Below are 14,565 nucleotides of genomic sequence, written 5' to 3' on the forward strand. Positions count from 1 at the left end.
AAGAAAAAAAAAATAGCCAGAGCTGCCGGGAATCTTGTAGGAGTTAAGCTTTGGAATGAAGGAACTTGATTTTAAAGCCCCTTCCAAGCTAAGGTCTTTGGACAGTGCCTGCGGGCTGCGTTTCCTGGTCTCCTGGGCTCTGGGTTGGTTGGTTATTTCTTCGTTGTCTCCCCATCATTCAGTGCGGCTTCAGGTCACCATCTCTGTAATCTTCTGTCTCATTCTACAGCAGCATGCTACATGGGGTGGAAGCAACACACACTGGCTATAAAATTAAAAAATTTTTTAAATGCCTTTGGAAGTTTCCACTGGTGCCTCCGGGCACTCTGGTCACCTCTCCGAGGCGTCTGGTAACCAGCAAGAGAGTGTGGATGATGCAGTGTATGTTAACACCAGAGCAGTTACCTCATGTCTGAGTCTTGCTGCAACGTGAGGTCAGCCCAAGAAACAACAAGCTCAAAAAAAGGGGGCGATTCTCTACCCAGTTTTCCTGAGCTTGGAGAATTAGCATTTTCTAATGATCTGTATTTCTCAGCCTTTAAATGTTTATGGAATTTTTTTTTTTTTTAAAGTTTCTTTGCACAGAGCCCCGCAGCGATGCTAGCCAGGCAGGGAAGAGGTTGGAAGTGAGCAACGTAAGTTGGGCACAAGAAGTGTGGATCAGCAAAGCAAGGACACTGTTGGAGCTTACCTTTCTGCTTCTTTGGGCATCATATAGTGGAGGGCCAGGAATCATTGGCCCCTGTACTTTCTTTGTGGGAGAAGAGAGAGACAGCAGCAACATGGACAGTACGTCCGATCACTTTAAGGGACCAATAATTTGGGGTTCCGTGGCAGATGCCTTTGTTGGGGAAATGTTCAAGTGCATTCTGACTTGACGTGGGGAACTCCCCTTCATGCCATGTGAAACCATTCAGGCCTGCTTTCTGGCAGGTCCATAAACAACCAAAGTCCCCATTAGGGTTTCCTGCCACCAAAGAACCCAAGCCACAGACCCTGAAGCAAGACCAACACCTGCCCCAACGGCTCAGGCATTGGCTAAGGTCGCCCCTGGTAACCATGATAGAGGAGCACAGACACTGAGGGGCAAAGGAGTGAGCGGGTTGTGAAGCATGAGGGCCGGAGCGTTGGTCTTTTGGGGGCCACAAGTACGAGGGCAAGAAAAAGCATGCCTCACTGCTTCTTTCCTTCTTCGGTTCAAGAATATTTGTAGACGTTGAGGAAGATAGGCCCCATAACTACATATGTAGACATGCCCCCAAAGCAATAAAAATATGAAGTTTCCAGAAAGTTGTTTATGAGCGGAGGAAATTTCCAGGGTGGAGAGGAGATGGAACAAGGTGCCTATTTGATACGACGCCGAGCGCAACAGCTAAATATGAAGTGCTCGGTGCCATGATAGAAAAACCATGTCTGCCTGCAGAAGCGAAAATTAAAATGCTGTATGAAGGCTCAAAAAAAGAAAATAAAACCTGCCAGAGCATAGTATGGTAATAGTCCAAGGGCCTTTTGAGGAACCTAAGCGTAAAATGATGCACCATCATGGGAAAAAAAATTTGATTCATGCTTCTCTTCAACTGGTGTCTCCCTTCGGATTCTGGCCTCGGGGACGCTCTGTGTTGGGCAGTGTCTGGCCAGCTAAGACCCCTGCGGGAGGTATGTGCCTGGTGACTGTCTGCACGCAGGATTGCAGGGAACCCTCCCCGCGCTGACCAACATGCCTTCAAACACTTTATTGTTTTTCCAGACTTACTTCCAGCGGATGTTTTGTGCTCAGGCAGGGAGGCCGGTATTTTGGGGACAGAGGTTGGGGCAGCTGAGTGGAGGCAGGGGAGAGGGGTGCTAATTCCTTGTGCTTTGTCCTCTGTCCTGTTGTTGAGGAGGGGGCCGGGGCTCAAACATCCCCCACTCTGGCAAGAGGTGGGGCGCAAGTAGCTGAGCTCCTGAACACAGAAGACACCACATTCGTTGGATCCCTCCAACGTATCTGATCTTTCTGGACTTGCACAGAAAACAAGGAAACCGTGTGGGGTAAGAAGCTCTAGCACCAAATTCACACTTTCACAAAAGGTGCTGGAGCATTTGCTCTGGTTGTCTGGGAGGGGAGCTATACCTTTAAATGTCAGACACCACACTTCAATGTTAAAATGTATTTTCCCCGGGGTGGAGAAGAAACAGTGGTGTCCTGAGTGCCTCTATGCCCCGTCTGGTGGCCTGGCATGCCCGGATTCATCTGGCCTGCTTGGAAGTGCTTGGTCTCCGTACTTCAGCTTTTCAGCCGTCCCAGACAGAGTGGCTGTCCCCTATACCCGCGCTCTGTAACATCACCCGCACTGGACATGGGAGGGGGCCGGTGGGGGCGGGGGGCTGGGACGGATGCCCACAGTACTTGGGACGATTCTGGAGTCCCCCGGGGACACCGGGGCTCAGGTGTGCATCTCCCCAGGTGTCATTCACTGTACAGGGACAGGATGCCCCCTTGTGGACACCACGTGGACAATTGTTTATCACCCCCATTTTAAAGCCAAAGCAACCGAGGTCTGGAGGGCTTCAGAAACTGGTTCAAAGGCGGACGCCAGTGGAGAGCAGCCTGGGAGCTAAGCCCCAGGCCTCCTAAGTCTTAGTCGGCCATCGGCCCGCAGCTTCATGCTGTGATGTGAGATGGCCCGAGAGAGAGAGACAGGGAGCTAACCTCCCTTCTCTACCTTAGAATTAGCCTCGTGCCCCTGATGCTTCCATGTTGCTGGCCAGGCCACTTTCCCCACAGCATTTTCTGTTTTCATTTGCACCAAGAGATAAACGCTTTCCGAAAGTTCCCTGTGGCCTCCTGGAATGAGGCAGATTAAAGCCAAACCTATCACCACGCTAACCCTGTCCTTCTTTCTTCCCGGTGCCGCCCCACAGCCTGGACCCGCCAGGCGGCCCCACCAGTATCTCTGTCGGGCACACCCCGTTAGCAGAGGCCGTATTTACAGGCCAAGGGCTGCGGGAAATGAGATTGGGCCGTCACAAGGCGCGGTGGGGACGGACCTCAGAGGAAGTGAGAGCCCTCTCGGCTGGCAGTTCAGACTCAGGGCCACTGGGGGGAGTTTGGGCTTTCTGGGAGCCCAGAAGGTTCTGGGCTTGGGGTGGCCAGAGGTCGAAGAAGGAAAAGGAGTCCTTTGTCATTTTACAAAAAGTGGGAGATCTGTATGTGTTTCGGAGCCTGACCTGTGAGAAAGTGCCGAGAGACCGTGTTTTGAAATCGTGGTGGTGCAAGAGAATGATATATCGTGCAGCAGGGAGGCTGCAGAAAAGGTATCTATCTTGAGTCCGATTTTTAATTTAAACTTAATGGGAAACACATTTTGCGTTCCGCGGCCTTCCCACCGGCAGCCTCAGATGGTTGGGCAAAGGTGATGGGTCCAGGCAATTAAGCTGGTGAAGCATTATCCCTTCCAGGCCGGGATCTGACCAGTAAAAGAGAACAGGATTCGGGCAGAACAAAAGACCAGATTGCCCTGGACTCAGTCGTCCAGCCAGGCCTGTTGTTGAGAACATGGAGCCGTATTTCTCTGCTCCCTCCTCCCGCCCCACCCCTACACTTCAGCCAGAGCCATTGATGCAGCCCAGAGAAAGGGAAACCCACATTCAATAGGCAGGAGACAAAGGCTTTGGCACCGGAAGGAGGACGGTTGTCTCCCCGGCTCCAGGTGTCCCCAATGAAGAGCAAGTTACGTTGGGGGAACGTAGAACCAAAGAAAGACCCATTGTTGGGCCTCTACCTCACACCTGCAAAGCTTCACTCTGCTCACTTCCATCTTTTTGCAGATCCCTAATATGATATCCAGTGACGGATGGACTCAAAGAGGGGAAATTATTTTTCCCTTATGCTTTCACTTTGGGAAGGCCCGTCCATTCTCGGCAGCAGTCACTTCATGCTTTCCGGGGCCCCGGATTAGCAGATATACTTATATGCCTGTGTCCGTTCATTAAGTGAATAAATAAACGTTCTAACTGAAGGGTGCAGAGTCGAGTAAAAATCATAAATGCACCATTCAAGGAACTGGGACAAAGGGAATCCCCTCACTTGGTTGTTGTTGTTTTTAAGTTTATTTATTTATTTTGAGAGCAATAGAGACAGCACCGGTGGGGTGGAGGCAGAGAGAGGGAGAGAGCGAGAGAATCCCAAGCAGGCTCCACACTGTCAGTGCAGAGCCTGATGCAGGGCTCGAACTCACGAACCGTGAGATCATGACCTGAGCCGAAACCAAGAACCGGAAGCTTAACCGGCTGAGCCACCCAGACACCCCTCCACTCACTTGTGTAATCACCCCCCAGGTCAAGGAGTAGACCAGAAGCCCCCTTGCGCCCTCTCTCTGTCCCCCACTCCTCCCTAGCAAGGTAACCACTGTCTTGATTCCCGACGCCATAGGTGAGTTTTGTCTGTTCCTTAGATTTAGCCTGAAGGCTGCAGGGTCTGCTGGACTGAGAACAGGTTTTGCAGATAAACCAGAATGGGAATCCCGGCTTCCTGGGCTTTGTGGCTGTGTGACCCTGAGCAAATGACTTGACTTCTCCCAATGCTGATCCGTAAAAGGAGAAGAACGTGACACTGGCTTTGCCTGGCTCATGTTAGGGATAAAAGGAGAGAATAGATATAAAGCGTCCGCTGCATACTGCTTTCAGGAGAGTTGCCTTCCCTCCTCCTATCACAGCCTGTTTACTCCAACAGGACGACAGGACGGTGTCAGGAAAGATTAGGAGCTCACCTTAGCTCTACACAGATGGAGCCTCAAAGCAGGAGAAAAAAAACCCAAAGCAACAGAGCGAGAGACGAGGCTCCAGGAAGGACCTTCTTGTATCAGAACAAATTCCCATAAGAAAAGGGTGTGCCGTGCCACCCCCTGTAGCCTGAAGAACTTGTCAAGTAAAAATCGGAGAAGAGAAAGGATGTCAGTCCCTTGGGAGGGAGGCCAGATGCCCCCCCAACCAGCCCCTCCTTCCAGGACTGAAACTTGAACCAGGAACGGTCTTCAGGGCAAAATCCTTTTCCTAGGTTACCATGAAATATGTATTTCATGCAAGCTTTGCAGAGGTCAAACGACCCTTTCTCTTGGCTTTCTGGGAGTTTCCTGTGGAATTCATATGTGCCCAAAGAAGAACTTTCACCAAGGAGAAAATTTAATAAATGTGGTTTATCTAAGCTTCGTGCTCTCAGCTAAATCTGCACTAATGACTCAGGCAGTTTGCTCCTCTGAGACCATCATTTTTCTTTATTTGCTCCAGCCGTGAGGTTTCAGCCTGAGGGAGAGAATGTCGGGGACAGAAAGGCAGACATTCTTGGTCTTACTCCTGAGACTTTTTTTCTATTCCCTTGGAACGCTCGGTTCTATTTCTTAACCTCCTTCCAGTCATGGAGGATTATTTCTTATTGCAGCAGAACCCGTCCGCAACTCCAGGTCCAGAAGACAAGACAAACGCTCAGCAAGCTCTTTTATAAAGGGGTCATTGTATGTCATTGCGGTGTCTGTGGGAGAAGGGGTATAAAAATAGTAATGATAACCAGCTAGCATTTGCTGAACACTTACTATGAACCAAGGTCTTTTTTGAGCACTTTACAGGTATTATTATATCCAATTGTCGCAACAACTGTGCTAAGTAGATGTTGTTATTAGTCCATTTTATTGTTTTTAAAGCTTTTTGTTAATGTTTATTTACATTTGAGAGAGAGACAGACAGGGCGTGAGCGGGGGAGGGCCAGAGAGAGAGGGAGACATAGAATCAGAAGCAAGCTCCAGGCTCTGAGCTGTCAGCATGGAGCCTGACGCGGGACTTGAACACATGAACCATGAGATCATGACCTGAGCCAAAGTAGGACACTTGACTGACTGAACCACCCAGGTGCCCTTTAAAGCTTTTTTTTTTTAAGTTTATTTATTTATGGAAAGAGAGAGAGAGCAAGAACACAGGCAGAGAGAGAGAAAGAGAGAGAGAGAGAGGGAGAGAGAGAATCCCAAGCAGGCTTCACACCATCAGCTCAGACCCCGACGCGGGGTGCGAATCCACAAACTGTGAGATCATAACCCGAGCTGAAATCAAGAGTCAGACGCTTAACCGACTGAGTCACCCAGGCACCCCAGCCCATTTCTGACACCATTTTCTCTGTGGCTTACAGAAATTGGGTAAATTGAGGGAGGCTACTGAGCTAAGGGTTAAGAGGCAGGTCTAACTTTCAACTCTTGTCTGCATAACAACTGTATTGAAATGAGGTTGTCACAGCCTCACCTGATCCTTGATGTTTTTCAGAATGGACTAACCAAATGCCTCTGGTTCTTGGGATATTATATGCACGTGACTGTTTCCTTTCTAAAATGGTCTGCACACATCCACGCTTTGCCATATTGTGGTCTCAGAACCGCCTCCACCCCGCCCCTCTTTTTCGCTTGGAATGGTTTCAGAGCTAGAAGGAACGGTCGCCCAAGCCACAAGTCATAGGTGCTGGGCAGCTGGGTGATTCCCGTAAAATTCTCTCCCTCATTGTCTGGCCTGGAAGGGCACACATTTTCTCCGAGGCGCACAACCAAACGCCCACAGCTGGGTGAGGCAGCGGCTGTGCTCCTGCAACCCCGCCATGACTGGAGGCTAAAAATAGGAGCGTCTGCCAGCCCATCCCCTGTCCTAAGCCCTGGCACCCAAGTCAGCCGCCCGTCTGCAGAGGGAAAGGAAAGTTTGCAAAGACTTCCCCAGCCTCCAACACCTATGGCAGGCTTATCCTGTCGTCTGCAAAAGCACATCCCGGCCCTGGTCTTGAGGGCACTTGCGAGTTTCCCCAGGAGACTCTTGAGGAGAATTGCAAACATGCCTACAGTTCACAAAACGAAACTCTTGGGTTCTTTTGAAACTAAGGAACAAGCCCCATTTTAGGGGAAAGGGGGAGTTTTTACGTGCAACAGAAAAGAACTGTCACCCCTGTGAAATTCCTAGGGCAGTGCCCGGTAAGAGTAGTTACGCTTTAAGGGTTCATTTTAGGAGATGGGGTAGCAGCCCTCTGGAAATTGAATGGATTGTGCCCCACGATCAGCTGTGTTCTCTCAGACATTTGCAAAGGAAGGCGAGGGTTACTACCGGCCCTCCTGCCATCCTGACCCCTTCCCAACCGCCAACACTCCCCTCCATTCTCAGTGACCAATACCCAAGTATCTCACCCGCCAGTAAAATGACCTGTCTGTAAACCCACCGGATACCATAGCACGCAGGAACTGTATAGCCGCTTCTCCAGGGTGTGGCAAAACTGCAAACTGCAGGCCAGATCGGTCCAACTCTGGCCCATGGACAAAACAAAACAAGACAAAACAAAACAAAAACAAAGAAGAATGTACAGCAGAGACTGCAGTTAGCCCACAAAGCCTAAAATATTTACTATCTGGTCTTTATAGAAAAAGCTTGCCAACTCCTCCTGTAGTTTAACCCCTTCGTTTTGCTGCTGCAGAAATCAAAGTCTAGACTTCCCTACGGCCGCACAGGGAGAGTCTCAGTCCTGTGCTCCTGCCATGATGGGGTGTGGACACCCAGGAGCTTCAGAACCGTAAACATGGCTGCTGGGGAGGGCTGTGCGTGTCCCACTCACGGGTATTCTGTCCTAACTAGCTCTGGCCGGAGCTCCAGGAATCAAACACATTCCCCGCAGGAGGCAGGATGGATTCCATGAACTCTTTCTCTCAAGGAGCCATCTGTCTCTCTTACCTACCCGGATCTATTCCCCTCCTGACTCCCTTCTCCTCCCATCTTCTACTCCTGATCTACCCTTGTTATAACAGGCTTTTGCTTTGCCTTACAGGTTCACTGTTGGCCTATAACACGACCTCCCACACAGACCAATCCTCACGACTGAGTGTCAAAGAAGGTGAGTCTGTTCTCTCATGCATTTTCTTCAGTCCCAGGAACGGCACCGTTCCATGCTGTTAAGATTGGTGTGGGGAACTCCAAATCGGTGCACTCTTAACCTTAAAAACAAGATCGGTGGTTATTTTATGAGCAAAAACTGGTTTATGTGGGAAGGGCAGAGAATAGCAATTCAGGATAAACAAGCTATGGCGAAAGGATAGGTCAGCCCAACAAACAAAGGAGAGAGGAACGTTATTTTATGGAGAACATGGAGGAAGTTGGGAGGAGTTGTTGTGAATGTAAGTCCACTGGAGAAAAGTAAGATTTCGGGGGTGATGACAGCTTCTCATTGGCTGAGGTGCAGGGGGTAGCTGATTTCTTGCAGGAGATGTAATGTACATCTTTCCCTGTTGGAACCTGTAACTGATGATTCTTTCTTGTTGAGATTCATCTGTTGTGGTAGGTCATTGACACATCTGTTGATGTCTGTAATTGACCATTCTTCCTGTAATTGACATGTGAGTGGTACTGCCCCCCTCCCCCACTAGGTCTCTCTTTCTGGCCCCCCAACTCCATTTTATTGAGGTTTCCCTTTGTTAATTTTCAAGCACCAAATCTTTTGTTCCGCTCAGATTTTTCTAGCATACAAGGCAAGAAGCCAAAGCATATCCCGCTTGCACTAACTGCAAAAATGCATCAAGGTTTTGGGACACCTGGTTGGCTCAGTTGTTGAGCATTGGACTCTTATTTCAGGTCAGGTCATGATCCTGGGGTCATAGGATCGAATCCTGCATTGGGCTCCACACTGAGCATGAAGCCTGCTTGAGCCTGCTTGAGCTTGAGGCTCTCTCTCTCCCCTTCTGCCCCTCTCCCCTGCTCACACACACACACTCTCTCTCTCTCTCAGGAATAAAAATAAAAACATTTAAAAAAATACAGCAATGTTTTTAAATATCTTGTAATGATATCAAAGATATGACTTGACATTGTTACCCCATGAAATAAAAGCTGTTGCTCTTCGAGGAGTGCACCCTTTCAAAGCTGGAAGTTGGGGGCTTTTCTCTGTTGAAGATCATGAAATGAAGATTTTTAAGGATTCTTGCAAAGCCACATTTTAAGGGTCTCTTTTTTTTCCTAACAAATTTTAGCAATGCCAATTTATTTTTAAAGTGGTGATGTGGGGATTTGGTCTAGTGGGTTTGGTTTAGTTGAGAGAGACAGGAACAACCTCAACAAATGGTATTTACCAGTGAGGATTTGATTGCAATAGCACCTCTCCACATCTTATTTACGAAACATTGTGAGGATGTGTTGTTCCAGATACTGTGTTAGATCCCAGGCATTTAAACAAGTGAATGATTCGTGGTACCTGGTTTAAGGGAGAAAAAATGTAAGTGAAAAAAATCTGCCCAAGGCAAAAAAAAAAAAATCCACGGAGGAGGGGAATTTTGAGTGGCGGCTTAAAGAGCGAATAGGAGTCTGATGAACACACTCCCTTCCTTGACTTTCTACTTTGCCACTTTTTTTTTCATGTACATCTGCTGTATGCCCATCACTCACTTTGCCCTCTCTCCGACCCCCCATCAACCCTCAGTTTGTTGGGATGAGCACTGGGTGTTGTATGGAAAGCAATTTGACAATAAATCATACATATATATATTATATATATATAATATATATAATAATGCACAATATATATATTGTACATATATATAATGATAGTAAATCATATAAATATATATAATATTATATATATGTGTGTGTGTGTATATATATATATATATATATATAATGTACATGTGGTGTAAAATTGAATGAATGAAGGCAGAAATTTTCCATGTAGGTTGCATGTAGTATAGCTCAGCATAAGATTTCAGAGAAACATGAAGCTCTTCTAACAGAAAAGCCTTAAGGAACATTGATTCAGAATCCTCGTGAGTTATGGAGGAGGCAGACCCAAAAAGCATGGGTGTTTTGGCCACGATCACACCTTTGATCACATAGGACTTTGTGTTTCCTGTTAACAATTTATAATCATATGATAACCAGAGAATTTAGTGAAAGGAATATACAACATGGCGAATCTGCTTTTAAACTTTTGTGGTTTCATTTATTTCCTCTCCCCCGCCTCCTACCCCATGCTGGGTCCATCCTATTCATGCTACTGTTTTCCTTTCCGAATCACATTTTTTTGGATTTTGCCATGAAAGCTAAAGTCATATTGACTCATTCTGCAGTCCAAGCCACATTTTACTTGCTGACCTAGTTAACATCATGTTGCAGATGTCTATAATAGAGAAAATATATTATAGTGACAAACATATTAAATTTGAGGTCAGGGCACCCTTGGCTTGGTCTGGGGAGATCACTTCATGCCCCGCATCTTCGTTTCCTGTCAAATAAAAGGACTGAAATAAGTCAGTAGGGGTTTGACTCTTGAGCTCTGGGCTTCTAAAGGGATGTTCTAGAGCCGCAGGTGAGGGCTCCGCCTTCATCAGGGCCACACTGTTTTGATCTGGTTTATTTATTGAGTTAAAATTTCATTTGAGGATAGGGATCCAACTCTTGGAAAGAAGAGGGTAAACGAAAAAGAAGGACTGAAGGGAGAGAGGGAGAAAGGGAAGGGGAGGAAAGGAAAAGAAGGAGATCCTTCAAAGTTCCTTCAGTTGTTCAGGCTAAACCCTGCTGGCAACCAGTGAGACTGGGGCTGAGCCAATGAGAGAATATCTGATAATGGGCTTAAAATAAAGACTTTCGTTTAGAAGCAAGTCTGAATTGAGCTGCATTGATGAGCTGCAGCTCATTACTCCTCCAGGGGTCTTAGCTTTCAGCCCTCTCCTTTACCTACCATACTGCATTTCCTTCCCTTGGCTCCTTTGTGTACAGGGCGGCCGAGCATTTGCAGTGCCACTGGGCTTATTCAGGCTTATTGCAGGAGTAGCTCGCTCTTGCTGGGCAACAACCCCTCTTCTGAAATGAATTAACTGTAGTATCCAGGCAAACGCACGCTGCCAGGACCTCATTCAGGTGGTGCCGGGGCATTTATCTCCCAACATCGGCCCTGGCCTCTAGAGACCATTAAGTCTGTGCTTTGCAGGTGCATCTTTTGTCCCCAGTAAAGCTTTCCACTTGAGCTGTCTTGCTTCTGTGTTGCCTCCCCCCTTGTGAGGTGGTCTGAATCTGTCTGAAAGGCCCATCGTCCACAAAACAAAGTGCATTAGCAAGACAAAGCTAATCAGGCTTCTCTCTCCTTCCTTTTCACTCTCCTCTCCACCTCTTTCCCTCTCTCTCTCCCTCTCTCTCTTCCTCTCCTGCTTTTTCTCTAATAGCTGTCTTGATTACTGAAAACATTAAATGGAAAACTCAAGAGAAAACACCGAGCCACCTTCGCTCCACGTTGTTGGAATAAGACACACACACAGCCCCAAACAAGCCCAGAGTTCTTCTAGAGCAACAGAGCTGTGTGTGCGTGCGTGTGTGTGTGTGTGTGTGTGTGTGTGTGTTGTGCCTCACAAAGGGCAGGTGCTGGCATCACACACAAAGGAAAGAAGTTGAAGAGATGATGTCTATTGTGCTTCTTCCATTCACTTATCAAATGAGAGTGCCTTTTTCTTTAAAATGGCATAATCACCCTTCCAGCTTGTCTCTTGCAAATGATTGCGCCCTCGGAGGGTCATTTGTGCCCAGGAAATAAGGCTTGATTTTTAAAATTAATTTATAGCAGTCTCTAAGCCCCTTTACCCGAAGTATTCTATAGTCACGGATTGGACCCAGTTAAAACAGTTGTGCTCGCTTGACTTTACTTATCAAGGCTAATGCACTTTAAAAAAATAAATTAGGACGGAAGCAATTGTTACCCATTTACGATAGCAGCCACAACCGTCGTCTATATAAGGTTTTGTAATACCTTAGACACCCTCTTGCTTTGCCTCCGCTTCTGACCTGGAAACATCCTGAGAGGTAGTTAAGACTCTCTCCGTTTTGCGGAGAGAGAAAGTGAGGTTCAGCAACTTTAAGTGGTTCGCTGAAGGAACACACAGCTGGTCAACAGCACAGCAAAGACTCAACCCCGGTTGGATTCAAGGTTTCCCTGCTTCAGATGGTCTCCCTGGCAAATACAGCTTTTCCCTTCTGGCCCAATTTCCATGCAGACAGTATCTGGCCTATATGTTGTCGCAGCAGAGATCTGAAACTTTGCCCATTATTTTCCCCTGTGGCCACAGTTTTCCCCAGTGTCATCTCCTTCCATGCCCCTGTACTGTTCTCTTTTCCCAAAGATGAAGTCATACCCAACCCCTGACTGGCACTGCCTTCTAGTCTGAACTGCACAGAGAATCACTGAGAGAGCTTTTAAAAAACACTGGTGCCCGAGAACAAATATTGTACGACTCCACTCCTACAAGGCACCTTGAGTAGGCAAATCCATAGAGAAGGAACGTAGAATGATGGTTCCTGGGACCAGGAGGAGGGGGGAATGGGGAGCTGTCGTTGAATGGGTACAGTTTCAGTTTGGAATGATGAAAAAGTTCCAACGGTGAAAGTTACACAACACGAACGTACTTGATGCCCCTGAAATGTACACTGAAAAATAGAACGGTAAATTCTGCGATGGATGTTTTGGCACAATCAAAAAAATGAAAAATTTAAATGAAAAAAAAAATTAAAATGTTGATGCCCAGGCCCCAGACATGACCAATTCTACTTCAGAATATCTAGGAGTGACACATGCACATTGGGAATTTTTTAAAGCTCTCCAGTTTACTCTCATAAGCTGCAGCCCAAATTGGGAAGCCTATGCTACAGTGCAGACACAAACCAGAAAGAGGAGAAGGAGACCCAGCTCAGAGCCTCCCCTGACTAAGGTTTTCCTGGAGATGCACTGGGGGGTTGATCTTGACCTTTCCTGGCCTCTCGTGAAGGAAGCACAGGACCTACAGGTTGACTGATGAAGGTGTGGGTTGAGTGAAGGGACCACGTGATCAGGATTCATTCATTTCATGATTGTCATTGATGATGTGATCGTTATCACTGATTTTAACAAGTTTACATTAGCACCTCACTTCACATCTCAGAAATTCCTCTTATAAGCCCTCACCGTTATGTATCTAAATAATACACATGGTATTGGTACCTTGATTTTATAGGGAGGACACTGGGGTTCTGGAAGTTAAGCGGCCTTACCAAGCACATCCGCAACCTGGAGCCAGAACCACTAACTCCAAACCTGTTCTCTCTGCCCTCCATGCGGAGGTGGGAGTGTGTTCGGGGGTGCAGGTCAGAGCTCCACCTTGTTTTCTGGGTAAACCTTAGGGACCCCCAGTGCTCTCAGCTGGAAAATTAAAATGCAGTCATCAGCGCACCCCTCTGGTCCAGGGCTGCTTTGCATGGCTAAACCCTCATTTCCTTAGCTCCTCATGCTGGATCTATTTAAATACCTCTGCCTCTCCAAAAGTCAGAGGATATTGAGCTCCTTGTTTATTAACTCCTGGAACTCATAAACCTGCCAAGGGCCCATGTAGCACTGAGCTTCTTGCCCCAGCCTGGGAAGGCTTTCAGAACCGGCTGCTAAATGCAAAACCACTTCTCCACTGCGGGTGGATTGTCAGCCTGTGGAATAGCCATCGCTAGCAGTTGCCTTGGCTGATGGATAAAAAGTCTGTCTGCTTACACTCCAAGTATGGGAAAGAGAGGGGGAGAAACTACCTTTCCGCATCCTTTGGAGAGAAATGCCTAACTGGCGCTGAAGATCGTGCTAACAAGAGCCTGGCTTCCCTCAAGGAGATTTCCAGATGGCAGGGGCCTGTGCACATAGCAACAGCCCCTTTTTTGCAGCCCTTTATTGTTTGCCAAGCATTTGCACATCCATTATCTCATTTGCGCCTCATGCCATCACCATGAGACAGCAGGCCTGGTATTATTATTATTATTATTATTATTATTATTATTTCATTCTGTAGGTAATGAAAACTAGGCACAGAGATTACGGGGTTCATTTGAAGTCATCCAGGTCTTAGGGTAGAGCAGGGCTCAAACGTAAGCCTCTGGCTTCTTTCCTCCCTCCAGGCTGTTTCTCATATCATCATCTCAACATATTTAATTCAATCATGTAATGATAATTTGAATTAACTAAATTATTTAATTCATGCTCTGAATTTACCTAAGGTAGGTATTCCTCTCTTACTTCGGCATTGTATTATCTTAATTAAAACTCGGGGTGCCTTGGGGCACCTGGGTGACTCAGCTGGTTAAGCGTCTGACTTCAGCTCGGACCATGATCTCGTGGTCCATGAGTTCAAGCCCCGCGTCAGGCTCTGTGCTGACAGCTCGGAGCCTGGAGCCTGCTTTGGACTCTGTGTCTGCCTCTCTCTCTGCCCCTTCCCCTGCTCTCACTCTGTCTCACTCTCTCTCTCTCTCTCTCTCAAAAATAAACATTTAAAAAATTATATTAAAAAAAACCTCGGGGTGCCTGGATGACTTAGTCAGTTGAGCATCTGACTTTGGCTCGGGTCATGATCTCACAGTTCATGAGTTCGAGCCCCACATCAGGCTCCGTGCTGACAGCTTAGAATCTGCTTGGGATTCTCTTTTTCTCTCTCTCTGTCTCTGCTCCTCCCCAGCTCATGCTCTCTCTCTCTCTCTCTCTCTCTCTCTCTCTCTCTCTCAAAATAAATGAATAAGCTAAAAAAAAAAAAACAAAAC

The 14,565-nt window shown here is 47.2% G+C and overlaps 1 protein-coding gene and 1 long non-coding RNA gene across 10 annotated transcripts in view; one reads left to right on the forward strand and one right to left on the reverse strand.

Annotated features, from left to right (window-relative positions):
- The window catches only part of FLI1 (Fli-1 proto-oncogene, ETS transcription factor), a 130,049-nt gene that overhangs the window by 90,920 nt on the left and 24,564 nt on the right, over positions 1-14,565 (forward strand). For all 5 annotated transcript variants that reach the window (XM_019811546.3, XM_019811548.3, XM_019811549.3 and 2 more), the window contains one exon: positions 7,820-7,885. In XM_019811546.3, the coding sequence (XP_019667105.1) occupies positions 7,820-7,885 (66 nt within the window). The remainder of the gene's footprint in view (positions 1-7,819; positions 7,886-14,565) is intronic.
- The window catches only part of LOC105260956, a 32,964-nt gene continuing 22,570 nt past the window's right edge, over positions 4,172-14,565 (reverse strand). For 4 of the 5 annotated variants that reach the window (XR_006586119.1, XR_006586120.1, XR_006586121.1 and 1 more), the window contains one exon: positions 6,006-7,985. This is a non-coding gene — a long non-coding RNA (uncharacterized LOC105260956). Of the gene's footprint in view, positions 5,510-6,005; positions 7,986-14,565 lie in introns of those variants that run through there. The other variant, XR_006586122.1, reaches the window with a different exon arrangement.

Source organism: Felis catus, chromosome D1 (assembly GCF_018350175.1).
Source record: "Felis catus isolate Fca126 chromosome D1, F.catus_Fca126_mat1.0, whole genome shotgun sequence".
Taxonomy (NCBI): Eukaryota; Metazoa; Chordata; class Mammalia; order Carnivora; family Felidae; genus Felis; species Felis catus.